This window comes from Podospora bellae-mahoneyi, assembly GCF_035222275.1.
Source record: "Podospora bellae-mahoneyi strain CBS 112042 chromosome 1 map unlocalized CBS112042p_1, whole genome shotgun sequence".
Lineage (NCBI taxonomy): Eukaryota > Fungi > Ascomycota > Sordariomycetes > Sordariales > Podosporaceae > Podospora > Podospora bellae-mahoneyi.
In genome coordinates this window covers 2034477-2061608 of record NW_026946359.1, presented here as the reverse complement: position 1 = coordinate 2061608, position 27132 = coordinate 2034477, and the positions used below count along the sequence as shown (strand labels likewise).

General features: G+C 52.3%; 12 protein-coding genes across 12 annotated transcripts; 6 read left to right on the top strand and 6 right to left on the bottom strand.

Annotated features, from left to right (window-relative positions):
- Positions 1 to 164: 164 nt before the first annotated feature.
- On the bottom strand, positions 165 to 1132 carry QC761_106500 (uncharacterized protein). Its single transcript, XM_062873914.1, has 2 exons — positions 794 to 1132; positions 165 to 738 (listed from the first exon to the last, which is right to left on the bottom strand). The coding sequence occupies exons 1-2, from the start codon at positions 912 to 914 to the stop codon at positions 200 to 202; spliced, it is 660 nt and encodes a 219-aa protein (XP_062737004.1). The 5' UTR covers positions 915 to 1132; the 3' UTR covers positions 165 to 199.
- A 321-nt stretch (positions 1133 to 1453) lies between these two features.
- QC761_106490 (uncharacterized protein) lies at positions 1454 to 3066 on the bottom strand (the record flags this gene model as incomplete). Its single annotated transcript, XM_062873913.1, has 2 exons — positions 1454 to 2754; positions 2823 to 3066. 2 exons carry the CDS (start codon positions 3064 to 3066, stop codon positions 1766 to 1768), a joined length of 1233 nt encoding a protein of 410 aa, XP_062737003.1. The 3' UTR covers positions 1454 to 1765.
- Positions 3067 to 3740: 674 nt separating this feature from the next.
- On the bottom strand, positions 3741 to 6050 carry NOG2 (GTPase required for pre-60S ribosomal subunit nuclear export and maturation; the record flags this gene model as incomplete). The annotated part of the gene is made up of 4 exons (XM_062873912.1): positions 3741 to 4703; positions 5084 to 5247; positions 5304 to 5981; positions 6041 to 6050. 4 exons carry the CDS (start codon positions 6048 to 6050, stop codon positions 3741 to 3743), a joined length of 1815 nt encoding a protein of 604 aa, XP_062737002.1.
- Positions 6051 to 6320: 270 nt separating this feature from the next.
- Positions 6321 to 7457, top strand: QC761_106470 (uncharacterized protein; the record flags this gene model as incomplete). Its single annotated transcript, XM_062873911.1, has 1 exon — positions 6321 to 7457. The coding sequence occupies one exon, from the start codon at positions 6321 to 6323 to the stop codon at positions 7455 to 7457; it is 1137 nt and encodes a 378-aa protein (XP_062737001.1).
- A 640-nt stretch (positions 7458 to 8097) lies between these two features.
- Positions 8098 to 11955, bottom strand: ADP1 (FAD-dependent urate hydroxylase; the record flags this gene model as incomplete). Its single annotated transcript, XM_062873910.1, has 4 exons — positions 11384 to 11955; positions 11197 to 11309; positions 10842 to 11132; positions 8098 to 10787 (listed from the first exon to the last, which is right to left on the bottom strand). Exons 1-4 carry the CDS (start codon positions 11524 to 11526, stop codon positions 8098 to 8100), a joined length of 3237 nt encoding a protein of 1078 aa, XP_062737000.1. The 5' UTR covers positions 11527 to 11955.
- A 49-nt stretch (positions 11956 to 12004) lies between these two features.
- QC761_106450 (uncharacterized protein) lies at positions 12005 to 13808 on the top strand (the record flags this gene model as incomplete). The annotated part of the gene is made up of 2 exons (XM_062873909.1): positions 12005 to 13042; positions 13092 to 13808. Exons 1-2 carry the CDS (start codon positions 12527 to 12529, stop codon positions 13806 to 13808), a joined length of 1233 nt encoding a protein of 410 aa, XP_062736999.1. The 5' UTR covers positions 12005 to 12526.
- Positions 13809 to 14489: 681 nt separating this feature from the next.
- On the top strand, positions 14490 to 14930 carry QC761_106440 (uncharacterized protein; the record flags this gene model as incomplete). Its single annotated transcript, XM_062873908.1, has 2 exons — positions 14490 to 14604; positions 14674 to 14930. The coding sequence occupies 2 exons, from the start codon at positions 14490 to 14492 to the stop codon at positions 14847 to 14849; spliced, it is 291 nt and encodes a 96-aa protein (XP_062736998.1). The 3' UTR covers positions 14850 to 14930.
- A 233-nt stretch (positions 14931 to 15163) lies between these two features.
- QC761_106430 (uncharacterized protein) lies at positions 15164 to 17453 on the top strand (the record flags this gene model as incomplete). Its single annotated transcript, XM_062873907.1, has 3 exons — positions 15164 to 16172; positions 16229 to 16549; positions 16603 to 17453. Exons 1-3 carry the CDS (start codon positions 15842 to 15844, stop codon positions 17451 to 17453), a joined length of 1503 nt encoding a protein of 500 aa, XP_062736997.1. The 5' UTR covers positions 15164 to 15841.
- A 1047-nt stretch (positions 17454 to 18500) lies between these two features.
- Positions 18501 to 22130, top strand: QC761_106420 (uncharacterized protein; the record flags this gene model as incomplete). The annotated part of the gene is made up of 2 exons (XM_062873906.1): positions 18501 to 21450; positions 21519 to 22130. 2 exons carry the CDS (start codon positions 18501 to 18503, stop codon positions 22094 to 22096), a joined length of 3528 nt encoding a protein of 1175 aa, XP_062736996.1. The 3' UTR covers positions 22097 to 22130.
- Positions 22131 to 22716: 586 nt separating this feature from the next.
- Positions 22717 to 24651, top strand: QC761_106410 (uncharacterized protein; the record flags this gene model as incomplete). Its single annotated transcript, XM_062873905.1, has 1 exon — positions 22717 to 24651. The coding sequence occupies one exon, from the start codon at positions 22717 to 22719 to the stop codon at positions 24649 to 24651; it is 1935 nt and encodes a 644-aa protein (XP_062736995.1).
- Positions 24652 to 24714: 63 nt separating this feature from the next.
- On the bottom strand, positions 24715 to 25518 carry YAE1 (Essential protein Yae1, N terminal; the record flags this gene model as incomplete). The annotated part of the gene is made up of 1 exon (XM_062873904.1): positions 24715 to 25518. One exon carries the CDS (start codon positions 25516 to 25518, stop codon positions 24715 to 24717), a length of 804 nt encoding a protein of 267 aa, XP_062736994.1.
- Positions 25519 to 25947: 429 nt separating this feature from the next.
- PST2 (flavodoxin-like fold protein) lies at positions 25948 to 26933 on the bottom strand (the record flags this gene model as incomplete). Its single annotated transcript, XM_062873903.1, has 3 exons — positions 25948 to 26199; positions 26254 to 26768; positions 26821 to 26933. The coding sequence occupies 2 exons, from the start codon at positions 26931 to 26933 to the stop codon at positions 26264 to 26266; spliced, it is 618 nt and encodes a 205-aa protein (XP_062736993.1). The 3' UTR covers positions 25948 to 26199; positions 26254 to 26263.
- Positions 26934 to 27132: the final 199 nt, after the last annotated feature.

Here is a 27132-nt window from a genome sequence, read left to right as displayed (position 1 = left end):
CTTTTTTTTCCCTTGAAGTCTTTGTTTGTTGCACGGCAGTTTCCACATATAGAGAAGGAATAGTTTTAGTCACTTTGGAGCGGTTAAAGGGATGGTAGCATGAGACAGATTGTCCGTCTCTTTTTTTTCACATTCTGCATAGCATCAGTATCAACCTTTTTTTTTTTTAGTCTTTTTAGTGCATGCTCTCTCTCCTAAGCTAAACAATATTCTTGTCCAACCACTCCTTCCACTGCTCCTCAGTCCACCCACTCGAAATCTCATTCGCTACAACGCCATTGAAGATTACAGTAGGCGTGACGTGAACACCGAGAAGTCTGTTGATTTTGGTGATCAGCTTCACGTCGTTTGTGACGGCGTTGCCTGCGTTGAGGGCGCCGTCCTCGCCCGGTTGGGAGGGGATGGCGAGGAGGTTGTAGACGGCTTCCTCGTCCAGGTCAGAGATGGTGTCCGAGGCGAGCTTGGCGAGGCGGCGGTAGGTCTGGTTGCGGGTTTCGTTCACGAGGGAGATATCAAAGTAGGATTTTTGGTGGGCGAAAAGGGTGGAGGAGAACTGGTAGAATTTGGCGGGGGAGTTGGTTAGTTGGAGGACGGCGAGAGCGGCTTCGTGGACGAGGGTGGAGGAGGGGTGCCAGGGTTGGATTTGTTGACGGATGATGAAGTCGACTTTGGAGGAGAGGGAGGGGTTGGGGGAGATGAGTTTGGGGATGATGTTGTTGTAGAGATTGTTGAAGAGTTCTGGTAGGGGGAGTGAGTGTATGCTTTGGGGGGGATGGGTTGAGGGGGGACTGACTGGCTGAGAAAGGGCAGACGTAGTCGAGGAAGAGCTCGATGGTGTGCTTTGGTTCAGGGGCTGAGGTTAGTGAGGAGGAGAAGGTGAGGCGGTGGGCGTTGAATTTGGGTGGGAGGGCCATCTTGGTGGTTTACTTTGTTTGTGAAGTTGAGAATTGATGAGTGACAGTCACGAACGGACGATGGGTAGTGAACGAGGCTTTTATAGAATTAAGAATTAGACCGCGACAGAAAGGCTTGGGATGATGTGATGGGAGCTCTTGTTACACATGAAGATAGGTAGATAGGGGGTGTGTTAGTGGGGTGAATGAGGGGCTGCTCGCGCTCAGTTGCATCATCGCTTTTCCGAAAATCTTAATCGCTTCCCGATCCGTCGAAATACCTGTTCGGCATCGGTGCTCGTTGGTCAATTCCAAATACCTCTCTAGGGGAATTTGTCATTCTCTCTCAGACTGTCTCCTGGTGAAACCCTATTTTCTCATCCTCATTCCCTACATAATATTAAATCTTAACCATAACGATCACATACGACCATAGGCAGCTGAAAATACGGGATCCCGTCCGCTCTCCCCTAGTCAAACAGCTGACCGCCGGACCAGTACTCAGGTGGGTGACCACTGGGGAATCCCCGGTGTTGTATGTTTTGGTTGCTTTGCTTTTTACTCTCTTACTGGTTGGTTATCCTGCATTCTTTCTCGAACTGCAAAAGACACCCAATTTCTACTTGAAAATGATGGGTTCAAAGGACCCGCTTAGTTAATCGTTCAACGACAAGTTTAACTACGCGACACTCTTTGCACACCTGCCCTAACTTATAGCCACCAAGCAACACTTTACAACCCCTTTTCAAGCCAAGTCCAAACAGCCTCTTCCCTGTACTATTATTACTACCATTACACTAAATCTTCCTTTTTCTTCCTTTGCCTTTCCTCCTTCCTCTCTCATCTTTGCACCTTTAACAAACTTCCCCCCCTTAACGCTCAACCTCCACAGCAAAGGTAACCACCACCCCCCTCTCCGCCGTCACCGTAAAGGTCTCCACCACCGGCCCGATAGTAACACTTCCCTCACCCTCCTCCCGTGCCGTATGAAAAATCAACGTCGTCACCAAAGGCATTGGTTCGTATGACGGGGTAGGAGTTCTGGGTGGACGGCTGAACCCCGCCGTGCCGTAATACATCGTTGGTGTCTGCATGCTCAGAGAAGAACCCCTTCCGCTACCATAAACGCCCGGGCTGAGGGTTTTAGTTTTGAGGGTGGAGGGGAAAGAGGAGTTTGTCCAGGAGAAGAAGCCTGTTGTGAAGGGTTTGGGGATGGAGAGGGATGGGAAGCTCGTGGGAGGCAAGGCTGTGAGGTTGATGGAGGGGGCGGTCAGGGATGGGAGGGGAGGGGAGAGGAGGGTGCTGAGGGAGTGGTATTGGGGGCGGATGGATGATGTAAGTGGGAAGGTGAAAGGTGGGGGGTAGGAGTCTGAGGTTGGGAGGGGTTCGTTTACCGTGATGGTTAATGTAGGTGTGGTGGTTTGGAAGATCAACGTAGTAACCTGGGGACCGTCTGTGTCGTAAGTGGCGGGAGATTCTGTATCGTGAGCTGTCGAAGTTGACTCGCCGACTGTCTCAGTATAGTACGCCGTACTCAACAAATCGTCCGTACTGGTACTCTCTGTGGCAGAGGGGACTGGCGTTGAGAAATGAAGCGCGGGTGTGGTTGTCATAGTGAGAAACGGCTCATCAAAACATGACATATCGGGGTCGACGTGAAGGAAGACTTGCGGGCACGTGGCATCCGGCTGCTCGAGGTAGTAGTTCACCTTGTCGTAGCGGCCAGATCGGCAGGCGAAAAAGGAAAATGTTCCATTGTAACTGAGAACCTGGGCATCGCCGTGCGTGTTGACAGAGAAAAGCATGTCGGGTTCTTCCACGTCGGAGAAGGCAACGTCACAGACCAAGACTGTCGAGACGGCTAGAAGAATGAACAAGAGATTAGCTGGAACAGAGCAAGGACAGGACAGTGGACAGGGACAACTGTACGAGCCCACCAGCACCCCCGTAGGGCGTGGTCTAGAAGACGACCATCAAACAACCGGAACCATGTTGCTGACTCTGTGAGTTTGCTTCCCTGAAGTTGGCCACCTGGTAATTGGCCAACTGTGAGGTTGTTGCTGCAACTGGCATCGACTGAGTATAGGTGGAACAAACATGTTTCTATATCCGCGACATCAGCCACCACGAAGCTCAACCCCAGCACCAAGAAGAGGAAGATGTGAGCAAACATAGTCGAAGTGTAGGTGATAGATGACAGCGGCGGTAGGTAATCCTGGGTTCAAGTGAAAGAGCTGCCAACTTCATAACTGACCACAGCAACGGGGAGGTAACCCAACACTTATATCACCAGGCTTCCAATTATCATTTCCACCAAGGACGGCAAGATGTGCCGTTTGGTGCAACGGACTCATTGTTTCTCATGACGGCGATATTGCCCCAATTATCTTGAACAACTACGCCCCAGCGCCCGTCAGACCGTTGGCAAGTTCAAGATGTAAAGAAGTGATGGTCTCATCCGCTCGGCTCACACCTAGAAACAAGGGACCGTGCATGCATATCGCCTGTGAGCCTCAGCCCAGTGATACCCATCTCGACTTGAGCATGCTGTGCAACACCATGATAAGGTCACCGTCGCATCTGCGAGATCATCCACCACTAGATATCTACCATCCCAATTCCAGACTTGTCCGACAGACCGAGCCCAACAATGGCCTTTCCCAGCCACTGGCAACAAAAGTTGTCTTTGCCGACACAGATACACAAGCAAGCAGAATTGGAACGAAAAATGTATGATATGGGCAGAGGTATCATTCGGGTTGTGCCCAAACCCTTCCACGGTTTCATTACTAAAAATCAACACGTGGTGCTTTTCGCTGCAACAAGATAAGAATCGAAGTGGCTTGACTACGCCTTTCTCCTTTTCCTGGACGCTGGCGGATCTGGCTCTTGCTCCGGCTCAGCATCTGATGCCTCCTCATCACTCGACTCGCCGAGGGATATCATATCCTCGGCATCATCACCCTCATTGTCTTCGTTATCATCGCCCTCACCCTCAGAGTCACTATCACTGGAAAATCCAGAGAAATCGTCATCTTCGTCATCTGAAGCTGCAAGATCCTCGGTGGCCGCCAGAGTCGACCCAGCCATGGATGTATCGGCAACACTTTCGCCTTCAGCCTCGAGGTCGCGTTTCCGCTTCCGCATCTCACCGAGACGACCTTGGCGGCCCTCAATGAGTTCAGAGTCGGCATCCTCGGTCCCTTCCATTGCTGGCGCGGGGGTGAACCAAGGAATCTTGCCTCGCATGAAATCGTTCAAGACCATCTTGGCCACACCGTCCACATCTGGCTCACCACCTTTCAACAGTCTGCCGCCCTTCCTAGCCAACATCTCAAGGAACTGAATGTGGTCTTTCCAGCCCTTCAGCTCATATGTCCTTTCCATATGATGCGGCTTGACCTTGCTCAACACAGCAGGGATATACTGCTCGGGATGCTCGACATTCTCAACACGGACGACACCACGGAGAAGAAGGTCCTGTGGTGTGTCATTTTGGTTGGGTGGTACAATACCCGGGCAATCAATCAGGTAGATCCTCTTCATCAGAGTAACGTACTGCCAGACCTTGGTCTCACCGGGAATGGGTGCAACCTTGGCAACAGGCTTGCCACGGAGGGCGTTGATGATGCTGGATTTGCCCACGTTGGGATACCCAACCAGGCCAACACTGATCTGCTTGCGGTCCTTGTGGAGGATGCTAAATTGGCGGAGAAGATCGATCAGAGAACCACGACCGAACGGGTTCTTCATGCTTGATCTCATGGCGCAGGTGGGGCGATCCTTTTGAAGCACACGGATCCAAGCAGCCTGAAAACCTGTTAGCGTCCGTCTTGGAAGCAACAATTTCAAATGCAGATGTATGATGGGGGAGAAATGTATGAAACATCACTAAGAAAACTGCAACAAAATTACCCAGTGAAGGGCGCGGCGGTTTTCAACTCGTATGAAACACGTCCGGTATCCGGCGCCGAAACCCCAAGACGGAGTCTGACAATCCCTGACCTGATGACCAGGCCAGAGAAGTTGGAGGTGGATATCGATCTCCCAGGGATGTAACGCACAACTTCCATTGCAGTGGCACACGAGTGTGCGGAAGCATCCTGACAAAACCCCTGGGGTACTCCGAATAAAAATCGAGGAGTACCAAGAATGTGTGATGTGATACAATACAAAATGGTTGTACTTACGGCTGTGCTGGATGGAACCAAATCGATCTTGTTCAGAACGAAGATGAGATGCTTGTGCGGAGCTTCTGTAGAAAGATACTTCTCCACATGGCGACATCTTGTGCCGACAGGATCACGGGCGTCGAGAACGTGAAGGATGACGTCGGAAGAGTCAATCACCTTGTCTGTGAGAATAAGTTAGAACAATGCTGACCTCCAACGTGAGTGCGTGTATGCTTACAGAGCTCGTTCCAGATGCGCTTGGATTGACCCTTAAAGAAGATGGCTTCCTTGGCCGTTGAGACACTGAAGTCAATCTCCGGGTAGACACTCTCCTTGTTCTCCACCTCAGCCGTGCCAGAAGTACCGCTGAGCAGCTTGATCTGTTCCTGCCTCGCGGTGTACTGATCGAAGCTCGACTCGGTGTGGCCCGCCAGTTCGTCAACAGTGGCGAAGCTCAGCTTGGGACGTTTCCTTTGCGCCTTGGGTCCAAAGGTCTCTGAGAAGGGCGCACTCTCGATTGTCATCTTGGCTTGATGCTTCTTCAACCCATCCTCGAGCTTGGGTCCGTCATCACGAATCAAGCTCATGGGAAGCTTGTTGCTCTTGAGCAGTACTGAGTATGGGTCCTTCTGGTTCTCCTCCACAGCCTCCCGGAACGATGTGAGTGTGTCCTGGGAAATGACTCTGGTGTTGCTGAACCATCTTCGGTTTGGCTCAATGACAGCCTTGGGGCGCTCTCTGCTCTGGAAAGAGGCAGCCTTGACGATCTTGCCATCCTTGTTGCGAATCGCCTTGCCCTCCTTGAGGACATTGAGGGTCTTGATCTTTTTGGCGGAGCGGTAGAAGTTTTCACCCTTCACCTTGGGGTCACCTGTGGGCTTGCCCTGCCGCTCCATGCGGGACTTTTCCTTCTTCCCTGTGATGAAGAGTTAGAGGGCGACCTCAATTGCGATATCGATGAATGCTGCGACGTACCAGTTCCCATCTTGGTGGAATGCTAAAACGCCAAGCTGTAACCAGGAGACAAGAAAAAGAAAAGGCAAAACAAGACCTCGCCCGCGAGAAAGGATCTGAGGGATTGAAAATTGATGTTTTGCGGTCTTCCACGGGGGAAAGTGAATGTGGAAGACGAGGAGAGAAAAGTTGGAAAGGGTGCAAAAGAGCAACAGTCGCGCAAAGTAAATGGGAAAGTTTTGGAGGGGTGGAGCTCCAAAAGTCTCTGAAAAAAGAGCGGTCAGCCACGGCAGAACCCCCAATGCTCAACCGCCCTTACTCCCAAACCGGCTTAGCGTCTATCAATCAGCCGGCCCCAGCGAGCTTCAGAATTTCCAAGTCAAATCACCACCACCCGCACCTCGCGGTCGTCGACAATCCCCCAGTAGTCCAGGAAGCCAGCCCGAACTCCTGTCTCTCCAGACAGAAGCTCCCCCCTACCACAAACAACATGCCTCCATCGCTCCCACGACCGGCCCTCACCGGCCTCGAAGCCGCCCTCACCAACTGCCGCCTCACCCCAAGACCAGTATCCCGGCAACTCTCTCGCTCCCTCTCGACAACCCCCTCCTACCTCCAACAATTCTTCCCCCCCGACTCCCCCAAGTTCATCACCATCCCCGAACCCCCCCAATCCTCCGAAGTCAAACCCCCCCCCGTCAAAGGCCACCTCCCCAAACCCCGCAACCTCTTCCCCACCCGCGGCGGCCACCGCAAAGCCACATCCGCCTTCATCAAAGCCGCCACCCCCCTCTCCAAATCCGAAGCCGCCGGCCTCCCCCCCAAATCCGCCGCAGAAGCCGCCCACCGCAAAGCAGCCGCCATCCGCCGCAAGAACCTCGAAGCAGGCACCCTTAGCCTCTACCGCCGTAAGATCACCCACGACAGGAGAATCCTCGAACGCTCCCAGTACAAGGTCGGATTCAACATCGCCTGCGCCAACAAGCCCGAACGCGAGGACGAAATCCTCACCCGGTCGACAGTCAAGGCGTCCACCGCCCTGAAGGTCCAGGTCGAGCCCAGTCCACTCCGGTTCGAGAGGGCCGAAGAGGCCAGGAAAAAGACTGAACAGTTGGCTGCGCAAAAGTCAGAGGCGAGGAAAGACGCCCTTGCTCAGCTGTTTGTTGCCGCGCAGAGCTTCATCGTGACGGAGAAGCAGCTGGAGGAGAGGGTTGAGGAGCTGTTCAAGGAGGATACGTTCAAGAACAGGATTAGCAGCGCCGCTAAGAACATTTGGGAGGCTTCTGGCCCGCCGATCAGCGTGGCCACGAGACAGGCGCAGATTTCAGGTATGGCCTCCGGATTGTCTGATTCTACCAGGGCGGCGACCCAGGCGGCGGTCAGGAGGAAGTTGGTGGCCGAGGAGCTTTCGGGTGGCAAGCTGGTTATCGATGTTTAGTAAATGAGCGATCTGGGAGTTTCGAGAGCACAAGGAGAGCGATGAAGCTGTCTTAAGCAGGTGGGGATGCCTGTTTGTTGCGGGCAAACCGATGAGACTACATTAGTTACATCATGTATCAAAGCCTAGGTGGAAGTAGGCGTGTACAAATAGAATTTGTTTTGAAAGAACCAATGTTTAACCGGCCACTGAAAAGAGCTATGTACAATATTGTAGACACTCTGTTTAGCTTTACAGAGAAGAAGAAGAAGAAGAAGAAGAAGAAGAAGAAGAAGAAGAAGAAGAAGAAGAAGAAGAACAGGGATATGTACAAAAAGAAGAGAAGAAAGAAAGAAATCACATAATGTTTCTCCTACTCTACATATTTCGCTGATCAAATTCAAAATGACTATACGCCTGTCAGAACGCCGATTGCCCCTGATTCCCATCCCGTCCTTTGCCCCCTCATCGTCCGTCCGTCGTGTACAATACTACCAGTGTTACATGATATGTGTTCAAGTAATCCAAGAAAAAACATGCAGCAACAACACAAAACAAAAACCACTCTCTACCTCACCAACTCCCGGAAACAAGACGCCTCTTGAAGATTTAGTAACAGACGAAGGCTGCAAGGAACATCATCTCCGCCTGCCGCCCACGACTATCTCCTCTCGACCAAAAGAAGATGCATAGCGGCGTAAGCCAGAATGATGAACACAACACCAAATACACCAAGATTGATGATGTCCATCCACATGGCCAGGTTATCGAAACCGAACGAGCTGAGAATGGCGGCACCAGGCACGGTAATATCGATACCAATCTTGTGATCGATAAGAGTGAGCCCAGCGACCTCGTTCACGATCAGCGCCTCGAAGCCATAGTGGAAGATTGACAACCACTGGAGCCAGAGAGCTGCTGGTGGAATTGCGTTGTGATTCAGCAGCAGACCGGCAAAAAGCAAGCTGAACAACATGACCAAGCTGCCAATCAGGTTCGCAACGCCATGGTCCTTGCAGACAATGCCGATGAACAGACAAATGCCTGCTGCAGCAAAGTTGAAAAGTACCAGGACCAGCATAAACACCAAAAACTTGGCTGGCTCGGCAACGAGGCCAGTCATTGGGTAGACAATCGCACCTAGCAGGATTGGTGGGATAATTCTGAGAGGGATGATGTCGAAAAGAACCTTGGCCGCAAAGTAGGTGATGGGTGAATAGTATCCATTTGCTCTCTCACGGACGAAGAGAAGCCGCTCCTGGGAGAACACGGACAAGCTGGTCAGGGTGCTGAAGCCAAACAGGGCGAGGACGAAGAAGAAAAGACCGAGTCTGTTTTGGAAGCCAGCAATATCCATCGTCAGGCCGTAGAACAGATAGCCAGCGAAAACGGCGAGGAGGATGGCGATGGCGTAGTGGGTCAACATCAACATGGGGTTTCGGTAGAGGTTTCTCCAGGTACGCTGGGACAAAAGAACAAACTGTCGCCAATATCCGATGCGAGTATATCCTCTGCCCATCGCACCAAGGTTGATGTTGGGTCCATCTGCCACATACCCATTGGCGTTTTGGCCGTTGCTGGCAGTCGCTGCCGCAACAGCCTGCTCGATTTGGTCATGCGTATTGCCAGCGATATCTGACTGGATATAAGAGTGAACGAGAATGTCTAGATCGGTTCCAGTGGTGGCGGGAGGAGGTAAATCATCAGGATCTTCCGCGATTGGGGTTGGTTGTTGGCCGGGTGCCTGGCGTTGAACCTTGTACGCTCCAATCTCGTCCCCGGCGTCCGAAAAAGCAGCAGTATCAGCTGCTTGCTTGCGCCGAGTGTAGAGCTCCCGCTCCTGCCTCAACCTCACGGAATCCCGACGCGGGCCTCTGGGACGTGATGAGCCAGCCGTAACTGTACTCTCGTCACCAACACTGTTACCAGAGATACTAGCGACCGATTTGATAGCCCGGGTGCTGCTGGGGCCGATGCTACCACCATCAGTAGACAGGGCACCGTCGTCGTAGGAAGTGGTGGAGGAAGCATGCATCGTCAGGTCGACCAAATAGTCGGCGATGTTGAAACCGGGAGGGCAGCTGTAACCGATCTGATCGAAGTACTCCTGGCACAGGTGCAGGGGTCCAGAGTAGACGGTCTTGCCTTGAGCGAGCAGAATGAGGCGGTCAAACAGGGCAACGATGTTGGATCTAGGCTGGTGGATCGTGAAGATGACTGTCCGCTTGTACGTCTTTGCCAATGTGACCAAACATTCGATGACGTTGTAGGCGTTGTAAGCGTCAAGACCACTGGTAGGCTCATCGAGGAAGAGGATGGACGGGCTGGTGACCAACTCGCAGGCAATGCTGACACGGCGCTTCTCTCCGCCCGAAATACCCCGACCCTTGCCCTCCTCGGAACCGATCAACGAGTCTCGAATGTGGTGAATACCCAACTGCTTTTCAACCTCGACCACTCTCTGTTCCTTTGCGGCCCTTCCCATGTCCCTTGGCAGGCGAAGAAGTGCGCTGGTCATGATGGTCTCGTGAACTGTGAGAGTGGGCAACATGGTATCTTCCTGATCAACAAATCCCACAGCGTTCTTGTAGTCCACATCGCTGACCTTTTCACCATTGACATAAAAGTCACCAGAAACCTGGCCACGCTTGTTCTTGCGGGCCAAGATGTCCAAAAAGGTGGTCTTTCCAGCACCCGAAGCTCCCATGATCGCCGTGATTTCTCCGGGATGAGCCATGCCCTGGATGCCCGAAAGGATATGCTTTCCGTTCAGGTTGTAGAACACGTTCTGGAAGTAAAGGGAGGCCGGCTTGTGGTCTGCCATGAGCTTGATGGCTTCGTCATCTGAATCGTCCAGATGGATAGGCCCATACTTGAACTGCCTTCTGGACAAGTACCATGTCAGGAGAATGACACCCACCAAGAAGAGTGCGCATCCTGCAATGACTCCAGCAATCAATGGCGTGTTGATCTTGGGGACCTGGGGGGCATAACCGGGGACTTCTGTGTGGTAGAGACATTCGCCGGCGCCGCAGCTGAGAAGAATGCTCGAGTCACCAAAAATATCGCTGATCAGGTTGTTCATCTCGGGCTCTTGGAAAGAGCACTTCTTGTCCTCGTCCGGTCGTTGCACACACTCGAACTTGGCAGGGCCCTTGATCAAGTTGACCAGGAAATCGCTGATGTCCACAGAGCCATTCTCGCCACAGAGCATACGGTCGGGGATACACTCGCACTTGATCTTTTCGCACTTGTAGGAAGTCGAGTTCTTCGTTCCCGAGAGGTCATAGTCGGCGGTCGAATCGCATTCTTCGAGATGGCACATGAAAGACTCCTTCTGATCAACCCAAACTGTAAAAGTGTCAGCTCAAGCATTCAAAGTACGAGGTGCCACATCAGACTCACATTGGAAATCACACAGCTTCGTCTCCTTTTTGCAGTTGAAGGTGACCTGGGGGATCTGGGCGCCCAACAGGCTACGAATAGCCTTGTTGGTAACATCACACATCTGGAAGTTCTCCTTCACAATCTCACCGCCGGTATAACAAACACCACCATCACCAGTCTCGGTCATGGCGTCGCAGGCTCTATCGTTGGTGCACACATTGCAGTTGATGCCGGTCCATCCATCATCGCACTGGCAGGACTTGCCCTCCCGTTTCGGTCGATCAGGTCCTCTGGAGAGAGAGCCGCATACTGTGGAGCACATGGTGTGAGTACAGCCATTGCGTAAATAGTTGTGATACGAAGGGGCGCATACATGGTTCAAGACAATTGTCACCGCCAAAGCCATCAGGGCAATTGCATTTGCCGCTGTATTCGCTACAAGGAGCGAACTGACCACACGAATGGGCTGGGAGGTTGCAGTTGAAGCTGTTCAAGAAGACAGGTCGTAAGCATTCTGGACGTGATGAGAATGGGAAATCCATTTGAGACCGAAAACCTACCATGGTGGACAGTCTTTTGGACGTCCCTCCATCAGTGCTGCCTGGACTCGCAGCATGTCGATGGACGAGTAGTTGCTGGCGGCCGAGACAGCGCATGACAGCGATAGCAGCAAGGTTAGCACCCGTGGTATTTTGGATGCCATGATGGCGGAGGTAGGCCAGCTCGGGCCGTGATGAAGTAGAAACTCAGAGATTTGATGCCAACTGGGACTGTTGCAACAATGCGATGGAAGAATCTTGCGAAGCTGTGGTGCGTGTTGAGATGGAAGCTGTTGAGATCGGCGGATGTTGAGCCGGCAGGCGACAAGGGCGTCAGACCAACCCCACGAAGACTCAACCACCTACCCTGGCAGAGCTTAGATCAACGCCAATGCAGAGCTTCCAGACTGGTGGGAAGCTAATGCTCTTTCACAGGTCGTCCCAGCAGGTACCTGTCATCAATGTCCAAAGAAGGCACTGGTGTCCATCAGTCAATAAAGCCTCATGTTGAACATGGCAGTGTTGAAAGAGGGAACTCTCCTGTGTGTCTGTCTGGCGCAATCGGCCTTCAGCCGTCCAACGCTCCCCAGGCGATGATGTCGCTGTGGAGAGGCACGGAGCATCCTGGAGCGGGCCTGGAGCGGTTCAATCGGAGCCGAGCCCTTCGATTGGCTGTACTGCTTCCAATGTGGATCTCATCTGCACTTCCCTGCCACGTCTTCCCAGGGGTGTCGCACAAGTGGGCGCTGCTGAAACGGTCAGCCGACTCAGGTGACAGTCACCCTAGGTACAGAGTTTGTCGTTATCAGGAGCTATCAACTTCCACAACTCCGCTTCCCCTCACATGTATGGGTCGATAGTAAACAGACTTGGGATTAATATCGATAGCAGGCATTGAATATCGGCTCCTATGGATCCTCCCTACCCTCGAACGGCAGGTATTTAGGATCACGGAAACTTCCATGCCCGTGAGGCTCTGAGAAGTGCACAAGGTACTCTGTAACTCCACTAGAGCATGTCATTGAAGGGCGCAGGTCTTCATAGAGATGGGAGAAGGCGCAGAGCGACAATGTGGAAAGTAACTATAGAAGTCATCAACACTCACTCTTACCTTGACATCAAAGAGAATCACGAGAAACGCCAATCCACTCCCACCCGTCCAAAATGGTCAAGATTCAACCCTTCGAAGTCGAGCAATGGATGAACAGGCTTGAAAACACACCGGGTGTCTTGAACATCGCCGAAACATGTGCAGCTTCGGTATCCATCAAAGACCTTGTTCAGCTTTGCACTGATAAAGACCTCCCAAGTCCACTTTCCACCTCCAAAAAACTGACCTATGGTGCAATCACCGGCTCTAAAATGCTTCGACAGCGCGTTGCCTCACTTTTGGACCGTGGCCTGTCCTCCCCTCAGGCTGATGCCACTTCGCCTCTAACATCGCCTCTTCCTGCCGAGAATATCATCATCACCCAAGGAGCCATCGCAGCCAACTTCCTGTTGTTCTACACACTCGTTGGACCCGGTGACCATGTTGTCTGCGTCTACCCGACGTATCAACAGCTATACGCTGTGCCGGAAAGTCTTGGGGCTGAAGTGTCACTCTGGGAGTTAACGAAGGAAAATCATTATGTACCTGACGTGAAGGACTTGGAATCGTTGGTAAAGGAGAACACCAAGGTGTGTGTTCCCGACCGCCTTGATACCAACCCGTGCTGACCCTGGCCAGATGATCGTCCTCAACAATCCCAACAATCCCATGGGTAGCACCACCCCCAAGTCTGTCCTTGAAGACATCATTTCTTTCGCAAAAGAAAGGGACATCATTGTCTTTGCCGACGAGGTCTACAACCCTCTCTACCACTCCCTACCCGACGGTCAGACCGCCCCTCCATCCATTCTCACCCTGGGGTACAAAAAAGCTGTTGCCACTGGCTCCATGTCCAAGGCCTTCTCTCTGGCTGGCATCCGAATAGGATGGGTAGCTTCCCGCGACGAGAGCATCATCGAAGCCGTGGCTCATGCTCGGGACTACACTACTATTAGCGTCTCGCAGCTTGACGATCAAGTCGCGAGCTATGCTCTATCGGAGCCAGTTCTCGGACCTCTATTGGAGAGGAACATGAACCTTGCCCGGACAAACCTCGAGATTCTGAGCAAGTTCGTCGAGAAGTATTACTCAGTGTGTTCGTGGGTAAAGCCTACGGCTGGGACAACCGCCCTGGTACAATTCAGCAAAGGAGGCCTGGTACCGGTTCATGACCCAAACTTTGTCTTGGATGTGTTGGACAAGACAAATGTGCTGTTTATGCCAGCGAGTCCATGCTTCGGGCTGGCAAGGGACTTTAAGGGGTTTGTGAGAATAGGGTATGTGTGTGAGACCGAGGTCTTGAAGGAGGCCCTGGAGGTGCTCGGTGGGTATTTGGAGAAGTTTCTGCTTGAATAGAGTAAGCCGAGTTGGCTCGAGTGAAGACACGGATGAATGGAAAGCGAGCTCATGGACTACCTATAGTTGACTGGTATTTTGATTGGCGATGGATGTCTTGGTTATTTTAGAAAGAGCCCTTCCAGGTCCTTTTTGTGGAGGAAGGTGCCGAAATCCGGTGAGACGAACCACCGGTCTCATGAGCCTTTGGGCATGCTATGTTGTGTTTACGAGTCCACCAACCACATAACATCTAGTTATGTCATGCCGCTAACAGGCATCCCTAAGGGGTAGCTAATAAGGGGCAGGATTCGGCAGGCATACTACAATGCAACAGCCAGGGTCCATTTATTGCAGCTGAGGCTTTGAAAGCCGTAAGACTGTAGTTGAGAACACAAGATCGGCCTAACTATGAACCATCAGCCTTGTGCTAATGTCATGTAAAAAGTTACAACTCCACACGGAGCAAGTCTCGGTAAAGACCATGATGTTACCTTGTGCTGATGTTGATGCCAATAAGACGGCGTGACACCAAGGCCGAGGCCTCAACTGCAAGAGAAGCTTCATGATCTCGCGAGTATAAAATCTGTCGAGGGATGCTGGCTTGGAGACACGTCCATCAAGCTCAGTCGCATCACATCACAACCACTGACGGCACAACTCTCACAACCAACCCAAACCCAACTACTCAATCACGCAAAAATGAAGCTCTCTTCCATCCTCGCCGTCACCCTCGCAGTCGTCGCACCGGCTGCAGTGGATGCCGCCAATTGCAAGACCGGCTTGCACTATTGCGGATACGTCCTTCTTCGCAGAGGTATTGCCTTCCCCATCCTCTTGAGGTATCCAGATTCCCCAGGTTCAACGCTGACACTCTCCTACCTAGGCAACTACTACAACCAAATTATCGAAGCCCTCAAAAAGGCAGACAAGTCCACTTCCTCGGCCTATGTGAATCATTCTCTCTTTTATTGCACGGGTGGGAGCAATGGCAACATCAAATACCAGGCCAAGTGCAGCAGCTGTGTTGACGGTGGAGATGGGAAGAGTGATCACTGCTGAATAGGCTGAGGCTGTTTAGATGTTCATCGGGTCTGAGAGCAGTCAATCAGAAGGAGTACTTATAGCATCAGATGTTTGGGCATTCATGTCTCCCGAGTCGTGTGCCTGAAGTTGAAGCCTGATGAAGAATGCCCCTGTCGGAGACATCATCCCTGAAAAGACCCCACATTCCCCAGACAAGCAACGTCATGGGGCGCTAAGGCCGCGCACCCCGCTGTTGCCAAGAGATCCATGGATTGCTTGATTCTTCACTGGGAAATGGGAGGAGCTCCCACCGCTGGAAAAAGCTCCGACCCCACTGAAGCCTGCTTTTCGGTGTAAGTGGAAGCATCCCGTCATCTTTATTTCGGACGCCAGGAACGGCTTTGTCTGCTTCGCTCTTGTTGCTTGATCATGGACTAGCTGATGTCAGTGACGACCTTCCCTCCCAGGATTTCATGGTTCCGAGGGGAGGCCTGACACGCTGAATAATGGAAGTTCGTTTTTCCGCTTTCCCTCCCGAGCCCGACCCCCGGTGACGAAGTCCTGTCACAGTCAACATTATCAAATGGCTGCGTGCCAACCTCGGTCACTCGCTCGTCTTTTTGCCCGTTTTCCTTGGAGCTCCCCCCTTTTTCTTCTGGTGTGCTTCTAGTCACCTTTTCTGGAGCTGTATACCGCTGATCCGGCTGATCCGGCTCGTCGAACATTGCCCGAGACCGAGTTGGTGCTCCCTTCGATGTAATTTGGCCCGATTTAAGCTCTCTTGGTTTCGGCTCCAGGTGTCGCCGCGGGCTGTGTTGTGTCCCTGAGCCATTCGCAGTCAGCCTCGATCGATACCCGCGCGCCTCGTTTGCGTCACCACCATTGCTTGTGTCTTTCCTGGGCGGCTCCCTCTTCTGGTCAACTGTTTTGGCGACTATTTCAGTACACGATTCCGATCATAGAGCCAGGGACATCTTTCTTACAACGAGTCAAGTATATCGCATAGCTAGGAGTCACGAACCGCAGTCATGAGAAGGGGGGCTGGCATCATCGCCGCAGGTGCATTGTTTGCTGCGACTACGTTGGCACAACGAAAGGATGGAGTAGTTCAATGGGGCATTCAGAGGCGACAACCACCACCAGAAACCTACACCAGAGTACGGAAGCGTGCTTCGACGTTTGAAGAGATCATCACCAACGAGGAGGCCAGAGGAGGTTATTTCGCTACCTGCAGGTTAGGAACGCCGGGTCAAGACCTCACGCTCCAGCTGGACACAGGAAGCAGTGATATCTGGGTTCCGGATCCGACGGCAAAGGTCTGTTCCAAATCTGGGACTGAGGGTTGCGCATTGGGAACATGTACGCTCGGACTCCCTGACCTGACTTCTCGGTCATTATATTGACCTTCTGAGCAGTTAATCCCGACCGCTCCAGCACATTCAAGGTTGTTGGACAGGGCGACTTTGACATCAACTATGTCGACGGTAGCTCTTCGAAGGGTGACTATTTCACCGATGTTTTCCAGATTGGCGGCGCAACATTACAGAACATGACTATGGGCCTTGGTGTCAACACAGACATCGCTTATGGACTGGTTGGTGTTGGCTATGCGTTGAATGAAGCCATCGTGGGGACCACGCAATCGACAGCCTCAGTTTACCCCAACCTCCCCGTCAACATGGTTAAAGAAAAACTGATTAACACTGTGGCGTACAGTTTATGGCTCAACGATCTAGGTGGGTTCAGATCCCAGCAGCTCGTCTACGTGCTCAGCTACTGACCGTAACAGACTCGAGCTCGGGCAACATCCTTTTTGGTGGAATTGACACCCAAAAGTACAAAGGGGATCTTACACGCATCAATATACTGCCGACGACGCAAGGGCTCTACACTTCTTTCGCTGTTGCCATGACTTCCCTGATAGCAGTCAGCCCTAGCGGCCAGGATACGCTCACGTCGAAGGCCTTTCCCATGCCTGTAGTTCTTGACTCCGGCACCACCCTCTCTTACTTGCCTACTGACCTTGCCCTGCAAGTATGGAAGGAGGTTGGTGCTTTATATTCGCCTGAATTTGAGCTTGCCGTTCTTCCATGCGATATGCAAAACAGCGAGGGGTATTTTTCGTTTGGATTCGGCGGCCCCAGTGGTCCACAAATAAATGTGTCGATGGATGAGCTAGTCCTTGATCTCACATCTGGCCGAGCACCGGTCTTCAACACTGGCCCATACAAGGGCATGGATGCCTGCGAATTCGGGATCCAGAACTTCAGCTCTGCTCCCTATCTCCTGGGCGACACGTTTCTCCGATCGGCATATGTTGTCTACGATCTCGTCAACAATCAGGTTGGGCTTGCTGCCACCGACTTCAACTCAACCGAAAGCAACATTGTGCCCTTCCCTAGCTTGAGCGCCCACATCCCTTCGGCGACTATTGCTCCAGACCAGAGTCAAGCGACCATACGTCCGTCAGTCACCACACCGGCTTATGCGGCCAGTGCTGGTTTCACGGACAGTGCGGGTGTAAACGGGTCCGAGAATGCCGCGTGTGGTCTACCACCTGCTCTTGGAGCAGCACAGCTCTCGGTGGTGGGCTTATCGATGGTGTTTGCGATGCTTGGGTCTGGGATGTTCTTGTTGTAGGCAGCGCAACGACTATTACGTTTCGGGCCATGAGATGAAGAACATATTTTACGATAACAATACCCTCAGAATCTAGGTTGGCTATCAGAATTGGGTGGTCTTTGTGTTGATTTATATACGCGGTAAAGCATGACTTTGCTGCTGGTGTTGGTTTTGTGATCAAGTACCTTGTTTGGATTGAGATAGAGGAGAGAGCAAGACAAAAAAGCAACAAGAATTTGCGTTAGGATTGTAGATGTAGATAGCTACCTGGAAATTCAGCTAGGATTGTCTCGCGTTGTTATCTAATACAAAGAGCCTGGCCAGAGGTACCTAAGTGCATTTGAGAGGTGACTTTGGGGATAGCTTCCAGGCGTCAAGCTATGTTGGCCTATGAGGTGTAAGACCATGACCCTTTCCTCCTTGGTTGTTAAGCCGCACCTTCTAACAAGAACTGGCCCCCACAAGTTAGCTTACATTCCGTCTGTAGGGGAGCGGGTGTACGCGTCATTTTCACCTTTACATCCAGCAGTACCGACGGACCTAAGCATCCAACAACGACCTCAAACGTTTGCGGGCAGCAGCCCCTGACATGCTATTGGGGGCCAGGACAGCTGGTGGTGACCCCAAAAGCCAAACCAAATTCAGTCCCCAGCTGGTTAGCAAAATAGTGGGCATACAGGTTAGGATCGCTATTAACAGTTGGGGGCTGGTGACCGTTCGCTAATCCCAGGCAAAATGTAGGACCAAGTTCAAATCCCGCTCAAATCTATCACAATACAACTGAAAGTTACATCGCCAGGGACGTTGGCCCCCAAGGTGGTACAAAAGCCAATTTATACCACCCGGCAATCCAGCCTGCGCCGCAGACCCTATATGATGGCGTCTAGAACATGGTGCCCTTTTGAAGTTGTAAAGTTCTTGGACTAACATGGAACGGAAGCCATACCTTGTCGAGGACGGAACAATGCTGTCGTTATTAAGTATAGTTTCTTCCCGGCATGCAATGAGCAAGATGTGCCCTCTCTTCGAGCGCTCAACCCTTCCACAGGATGAGAACCCTCCATCATGGCCGCCACCGCAGAGAAATCAGCTCGAAGTCGGCGAAATACAGAAAATGATATCCCGGATTACAAACCCCTGCCGCTCCGATTTTCTTTTTTGGCTACAGTCGTTCTTGTCCTCTGTGGCCTCATCATTGCCTTGGAGAGGCTTCTTCACTCGCTCCCACACGAAGGCAGCCGAACGGAGATACCCCAAGAATTTGGCTTCATACCTGATCCGAGAGATTCAAAGCGGGCATTTGATGTCCTGAATGCATTGTCACCTGAGGCTCGACAGAAGTTCTATGGGCTGCCGGTGGAAACCTCCCTTCAAGATGACCCTCCAAGCAGTACAAAAATGCTGGATGCGACAACGACGTCTTTTCCAGCCGAGTTCAACAGGAGAATGGCCCCAGATCCCCGCCCACATACCAGCTACTATGTGAACACCAACGTGATCACCACCTACGTTACTTGGGCTAATAGCTGGTACGGCCATCCAGATAACGTAATGGCCCGGACGGCGGTATTCCCAGGTGAAGAGAAGCCAAACGAATGCATGTATAACTACCAGGGCGTTATCATAACAACAAATAGCTCAGCGTGCCAGGTCATCATTGCACCTAATTCTTTGACCACTCCGCCACCGGGCTGGAAATCACCTCGTCAAGGCATTCCTGGTCTCTGGTTTTCCGATGAATGTGTCAAGAGCTACGACGATTGGTACAAGTCTCAGTTAGCCACGATCCCTGCTCCTCCGCCAGGTCCAGCGATACCGTACCCAAATGCTTTCATGAAGCGATTCTTACGGTGCTCGTGGCATGGCGAGCCGCGTGAAGAGACAACCAGTACCCGGTACGATGTCGAAGAGCCATTACCAGAGACCTTTCTCAATTACTACGTTGAATGGGACGTTCAGAGGCAGATGGAACGCCTTATTGTCAAGCTTCGCTTCCCAGGACGGCTTTATCCTGGCGCGGCCCTGTACCTTTGGGGCGAACACAATATTGGCGAGCCATCAACAACTTCGAGTGTGACGCTATTGCCGTCGCCTACTAGTACAAAGCAATCGAGTTTTGAGTCTGTTGATACATCGACTTTACAGTCCGAACCATCCAGGTCTCAGTCGAGTTCAACTTCGGAAACAACTGCCACAGAAACAGTCACGAGTTCAAACATAGCAGTGCTCCCATTAACAACCTCGGATTCAGAGTCGAAGACGGATGGCATGCCAGCTTCGGTCACTTCACCCATCGTCATTCATAGCTCAAAACAAACCTCACAGTCAAAACCAGCTCCGATTCTGGAGACGAAGATGGGCATTATACAGGACTCCAGCACGCTTCTGTCCTCATCTTGGAGCAGTCTAAAACCAACACAGCTCCAGTCAGCATCAACGGAGCACTTGGAAAATCCGAGTAAATCTACAGCTTCAATTTCGACGTCTACTTCATATTCCAACACACCATTCGATTTACGTTTGACCACGAGCGTACCGTCACCGGTCCCGCATCAACTAGAACCCTCTGTCAAATATGTCCTCGTACCCGTCAACGTGTACGTTGAGTCAACGACCCAGTTCACGATGTCTGGTCAGATGTGGATAAAAAGCATTGTCCATACGTCCACGAGCAGCATCCTCATCGGTGTCCCGGCGGTGATGGTGATTCCAGCACTAACAACTTTGACAAACTCTAATGGCGTCCCAACAAGCACGCAAACCGACTTCCACGGCGAGCTCTATCTCATCAACACTCTCACGACCCTGACGAACGCTCGTGGCTCCCCAACGCTCACCGCAACAACGCAGGTCCCCGCCACCTCTGTCATCACAACACTCACGGATACCGATGGCGTCCCGACAGCAACAGCAACCAGCTTTCCGGTATGGCCCAACCTGCCCAACTCCACTGCCGCCAATCTCATGCTTCCGAATCGGGCGAGCTACTTTACGATTTACTTTTTGCCTATTTTGCTTACGATTTTCTTGCTCATCCCTGCCCAGGCTATTGACGCCGAGATCAAGCAGCTTCTTCCTTTTCGTCTTTTGACTAAACACAACCCTCCTGCTGGCGCAGGTGTAGATGCTTTGGTCATGCAACCTGGTCGTATAAGCGGCTGGAGGTTGCTATGGCGCTATGGCGATCCGATTTCCCTCATGAGCGATCTGGTTGTTTTATGCGTGGCAGGGCTGATCTCTGTGTCGGGAGAGACGGTGGGGCTGAAGCTACGGGGGAGCTGCCTGAGTGTGAATCTCAGTACTTGTTTTTTGACTGTGGCGGTTTTTCCTGTGCCGGCGAGGGTGGCGGAGGGTTTGCTGGGGGGGTTGATTGTGTTGGTGATGGTGTTGGGGTTTATGCTTGCCAGGTGGAGGACTGGGACTGCGGCGGATCCGAGCAGCGTGGCTGGGGTTTGCGCGTTGTTGCAGGTTGATAGGACCAGGGAGGTGTTGATGAGGGGGATGGAAAGAAGGGCAGAGGATGGATTGGATGATTCGGCAAAGGTGGATCAGTTGTTGAGGAGAAACTGTGAGGGGTTGAGCTTTCGGCTTGGGAGGTTGGGAAGCTGGACTGGAAAGAGGGCGCATGATTATGGGATTATTGTTTCGTCGGTCTCGGTAGGGGGTCACAAGAACGGGAAGACCAAGATGAGGTCTAACTGTGAGACTGATGGCAGTGATATGATTCTGCCGGTTGAGAGGGCTGGTTTGCGACAGATGAGGCGGGCCAGGAGTGGTTTGCCTGTGAAGAGAATGACGTTCCATGTGCCGGGGAGGGAAAGGACTTTCCAGGGAGTGCTTTTGGCCTTCCTTTGCGGCTTACTGATTCTTATCCTTTACTACGAGCTCACCGAGTATGAGGATCTCCAGGAGTCGGCGTTTGAGTGGTTCATGGACAGCCAGGGGTTTGGCGTAAGGATGTTGTTTACCGGGCTTGGTGTGGTGCTTTCGTTTATGTGGGATCATTTGTTTACGAGTTGAGTCTCTCCCTGCCTGCTAACAACTTTCAAGAGCGAACGTTGCTGACGGCGTGGTACTTGCTAGCATTCTCAAAGAGGCGCATCTACCAACGTATGGCGCAGAAACAACAGCCAGCAGCGCTGTCGATTCTTGAGCCCTGTCCCAAGACTGTCTTTACAGGACTGTGGAGAGCGGTTCGTCAGAAAGATTTGATGGCTGGGGCCGTTGCCTTTGCCGGGATACTGTCCAAGTTTGTACCGGCTTTACTGTCGAGCATTCCATTTTCTTCGGCTCAGACGTGGCAGACGCATGAGATATGTACTTGGACGACGGTTGCGCTGCTTATTGTTCTCATCTTGACTCTGGTCAGCTACATGTGGCTTGTCAAGTGGCCGCATATGCCAGCGGCGCCGGATTCGTTGGCGTGTCAGATTTACTATGTGTGTGATTCGGCGATGCTGAGGGATTTTGAGAGGTTGTCTATGTTGGGGAGGAGGGAGAGAGATCGGAGGGTAGAGAGGATGGGGAGGATGTATCGGTTTGGGTGGATGACTGGTGTTTCGGGGGAGAGGAGAGTTGGGGTTGATTATCCTGACGGTGAGCAGGGCTATAGGATGCATGGGTTGGGGGGGTGCGGGTTTGGGACCACGGGGGGGGAGTGAATATCTAGACAACTGTGTGAGTCGTGAGCAGCGATAGTGATAGGCAGTCGAATAAAGCATGACATGACTTGTGCTTGGGGTGTGTAGATGCCTGAAGCAATCACCATCATGATAACTTCAGTCCCGAATCACACCATCTGTATGGCTCTTGTGTTGCGAGCGAGTTCCTAGCAGGCAACGGCATAAGAGACCTGCAAGGTACCTAGGGTCACCAGCCGATTGGAAACCATCAGAATACTACATCAACCTTCATTCCCTTTGGGCCCCTGTCCCGAGAGTCGGGAAGGACCAACGGCAGCTTTTGGACCCCGCCAAGTTACATGTAACCATGGATTCCTTCCCTCTTAAGAGCTTTTGCCTCGAGTATTGGTTACACACAGCACACAACTTCTCTACTACCGCGCCAGTTACCTGCCGTTTGTCTCCGCTAGTTGGGAAGCCACGACAGCCTATCTCGTAGGAAAGTGGGGGAGGGGGGATTAAGAAAGTTGTTAGTTAGGGTCACGTTTTGACAAAATCGGGTAGATTCGTGCAACTTTCTCTTGGCTCTAAGCAAGGACTGACTGAGATCAACCGACCCATCGCCAGTGAATAACACCGAGATCCAATCCAACGCCGACATGGGTGGTCACTCCGAGGCGGTCGAACCGCTCCTGGGTACCCCGGGGGGTAAACAACGACAGCAGCAAGAAAAGATACATCAGGCCTCCACGCTCCTCCCTTTCAAGGCCCGTCTCTTCCTCCTTCTCGTTTCTCTCGTTGTTTGTATTTTCACCTTCCAAAACGCAATACACGACCTCGAAGCTCTCGGGAAGATCAGCAACATGCTTGCGTCCGTTGACGAGCTGCTCGCTCTTGTTTTGACACTTCTCTGGGTTCAGCAGAGTTGTGCTACGCCTTCTTGTTCAAACGGAGGAGGCAAAAAATTCCCTTCACTTCTCAACGCGGAGATTCCGGATTTGATCAAGGGGTTGGATTCGGGTCTATTTACTACGGTTGACTTGGTGAACGCGTACATCGCACGGATCAACGAGGTTAATTCGACACTCAAGGCGGTCACACAGATTAATCCCGATGCCTTGTCCATTGCGGCAGACCTGGACGCTGCTCGGGCGGCGGGCGACAAAAAAGGACCTCTTCACGGTATCCCGATTCTATTGAAGGATAGTATTGGGACTTTTGACAAGATGGAAAATACCGCCGGGTCATACGCCCTTGTTGGAGCAAAAGTGCCAGAGGACAGCACCGTGGTGGCCAAACTCCGGAAAGCAGGTGCGGTGATACTGGGGAAAGCCAACATGTCCCAATGGGCCAACTTTAGAAGTTTCAACTCGAGCAATGGGTGGTCTTCGACCGGTGGGCAAACAGAAGGGGCTTATTTCCCAAAACAAGATCCCGTCGGTTCCTCCTCCGGCAGCGGTGTGGCCATTTCTATTGGTTTGGCAGCTGCCTCCCTGGGGACTGAAACCCATGGTTCAATCATCGCCCCGGCCCAGATGAACAACCTTGTTGGCATCAAGCCGACTGTAGGTCTGACCTCCCGCCACCTTGTCGTGCCTATCAGTGAACGCCAGGACACCATAGGGCCTATGGCCAGGACGGTCAAGGACGCCGCATACATCCTCGCTGCCATAGCCGGAAAAGACTCAAAAGACAATTACACGAGTTCTATTCCCTTCGAAACGCTCCCTGATTACGTCTCCGCCTGCCAACTCGGCTCCTTGTCAGGTAAACGAATCGGCATCCCAAGAAATCTGATCCCAAGTCCTCTGCCGCAATCATTCCAATACATTGTCTCGAGTTTCAACACCGCCCTTGGCGTCCTGCGAGAAGCCAACGCAACGATAATCGACGACCTGTACTTGCCCGGTCAGGTCCTGATGAACCTCGGCCCATATCAAATGCACGTCGTAAACGCCGAATTCATCTCCGCACTCCCAAGATACTTTGCCTCGTTGACCAGCAATCCAGCCAATCTCACCGACCTTCAATCTCTGATAAACTGGACAAAATCTCACGGACACCTGGAGCACTATCCCGACCGAGATGTTGCTCGCTGGGAGGGTGTTTTGACCAATACCGGCCACGGAAACGACTCGCCTTACTTCTGGGGTAATTACTCTGCCCAGATCTATGCCGCTGGCCCGCAGGGAATTTTGGGAGCGCTCAAAAACCATTCGCTGGACGCCTTGGTTATCCCGACCTGGTGGTCCGCTACCATGCCGGCGATGCTGGGAACTCCAGTTGTGACGGTGCCGATGGGGAAACTGCCGAATGATGGAAGTGTGGTTGAGGAAAAGGACCAACGTGGAGATTTGGTGCGTTGGGCAGGGAATTTGCCCTTTGGTATCAGTTTTGTTGGTGAGGGTTTCAGCGAGGAGAAACTCATTGGGCTGGCGTATGATTTTGAGCAAAAGACGAAGGTGAGGGAGACGGTGAAGCCGTATGTCAAGCCCAAGACCGAGTTGAGAGATGTGGTTGCGGGAAGGGTGCAAAAACAAATTGCCAAAATCGCTGGGAAGTGGAGTAAAGATGCTGCCGATGGGGTATTTTGAGCTGAATGATGCGGTGTCTGTATTGAGTTGAGAGACGCTTTTTGTAGCAGCCCTGCAAGAATTTTACCAGGCAAGAGCCTGATTTCCAGTCTTTGCTACAGCAGGCTGGTTCCCTTGTCTGCTGTTCTCCTCTTCCTGATCGTACTCATGTCCCCTCTCAACGCCCTCCTCATCTCTCAAAACATTCCAATCAAGTCCAAATCTCTCCCCTTCCCGCCTGACAATCGCATCCCACTTTTTGATCAGAGGGTGAGAAGCCGCCACATCCGGGAAGAGCACCTCCCCGCCGCTTTCCTCGTCACCAACGGGGTAGTTCCACGTCCCGTCCTCACAAAACCAGTCCTTGGCAAAAACACTTCTCACGTCAAGCTCTCGCCTGGCTTCGTTGAGAAGGACCTCTAACCGCCCCCACTCTGCGGTTTCCCATGGCTGAGGTGGAGAAGTGGAAATAGACTGCAGCCCAAAAGCAGCCACGAAGCCTTCGATGATGCCTAGGAGGATCCCGGCCCGAGAGCCGATGTTGGCTCCGAGGGTGAACCCCTCGTCGAAGCCGGCTTGGACGGAGGTGGATTTGGCGTGGGTGATGCCGTTGATGTAGCCGGTTTTGGAGTGGAGGGTTTTGAGGCGGTTGATGTCACGTTCTCTTTCTGATGAGGATGAGACGGTGGTGGTGGAAGAGGGGATAAAGTCATTGTCTTCATCGTCGCCCCAGACGTCGTCGAACTGGCCGTTTTCGGGCTCGGTGTCGTCTTGGTCTTGGTGTGGGCTGGGGGCTGGGTGAGAGGACATGCTGGGGAAGATGTCTTGGTTGTTGGCGGTTGATGCTCTTGTTTCGTCGGGGTGGAGGGAGGGATGGCGGAGGAGCATGGTAAGATTTTTGATGTTGGAGAGGATGAGTGAGATGGGTGGTTGATGAAAACGGGGATGGGATTGGGGGATTCAAGGTTGGGAAAAAGTTGGAAAGGGGGAAAATTTTGAGTTCAAAGTGAATGTTGAAAGCGAGCCGGCTTGAAGGCAAACAAAAAAGCTAAAACAAATTGATGCAGGTGGAGGATGTATTTGTTAATGCGTAACCCTAACCCTCTCACAAGTGAGTCAATTGCTTTGTAATTGAGTTGAGGCGGTTGGAATTTGGAGTGAAAGGTTCATCCGAGAATGCAAGAAAGAAATCTCGATGGAATGGTCTGGATGGGTGCCTAATGGATGAAATGTTGTGCTACGTCCTGCCTGTTCACATACCTTATACAGGGTTGCAGGTTCAAGGTTGGCCAAGGGATTGGAGCTGGTCGACAGGTGTGGTGTGTTTGATATCCATATGTGTATTCGCTGGGAAAAAACAATATTGTAACGCTATTTGCAGAAATCATAGAATGACGCATTTGGATGGCAATCCGCATGGTCCTCCTTCCTCCTCCTTATCCTCCTTGTGCTCTGGCACTTGCTCGGCCCTCGTTTGCCTTTCCTCAGCTGCAGGGGCACTGGCAGCTGCTGGAGCTGGAGTCTCAACAACAGCCGGTGCAGGAACTGACTCTCCCCCCGATGAACCTCCTTTTACCACCTATTAGCCACATGCCGTCCCACTTCTCCCACACAAACACTCACGATGGTGATTTCACGCACTGAAAGCCTTGGCGACCGTCTTGTAAAACTCCTCGCCCTGGATGGTGGCCAGCTCTTTCTCCACATCACTAGGCTGGCGAGAGCCGTCGCCACCAGCGAAAGTACCCGCTCCCCAGGCACTACCACCGCGGACCGCATCCAGGTTGGTCAAGATGCCGAAGGCCTTGGCGTATCCGAGGGGCACGTAGATGATGCCGTGGTGGGCGAAGGTGCTCATGGCGGCGAGAGCAGTGGACTCCTGGCCACCTCCCTGAGAGGCGGTGGAGATGAAGACACCGGCGTACTTGCCCCAGAAACCACCGGAGCTCCATTGCTTGCCGGTCTTGTCCCAGAAAGCCTTCCATTGAGCGGGGAAGTTGCCGTATCTTGTTGGGATGCCGATGAGGAAGGCGTCATATTGCTCGAGCACGCTTGGGTCTTCAAGAACGGGGACATCTGTGGCCTTGGGAGGAGCGTACATCTTGGCGAGGACCTCGTCAGAAAGAGTCTCGGGGACCCTAGGTGTTTCACTGTTAGCATGTCTCATGATCTGAAGTGCAGACAACTTACTGGTAAAGATCGGCAGTGCCGCCAGCCTTCTCGATACCGGCCTTCTCAGCCTCAGCCAACTGCTTGATGTGGCCGTACATCGAGTAGTAAACAATTGCGATCTTGGGAGCCATGTTGACTGGTTATGTGGGTATATATATGACGTTGATGGGTATCAAGTGGTGCTTGCAAAGATCAAGGCGTGGGTATCAACTGGATGTTGGGAATGGTAACCAAGCCGGATAGGCAAAGAAGAGGGAGGAAGTCAAGTCTATATATACATACTTGTCAAAATGACAGCGGGAAGGGATGGGGTACTGCCCAGGGAAGATC

Coding starts and splice junctions, on each gene's coding strand:
- QC761_106500 (XM_062873914.1), bottom strand. CDS start 914: ATGGCCCTCCCACCCAAATTCAACGCCCACCGCCTCACCTTCTCCTCC. Junction 739..793: donor CGTCTGCCCTTTCTCAGCCA/GTCAGTCCCCCC, acceptor TCCCCCTACCAG/AACTCTTCAACAATCTCTAC.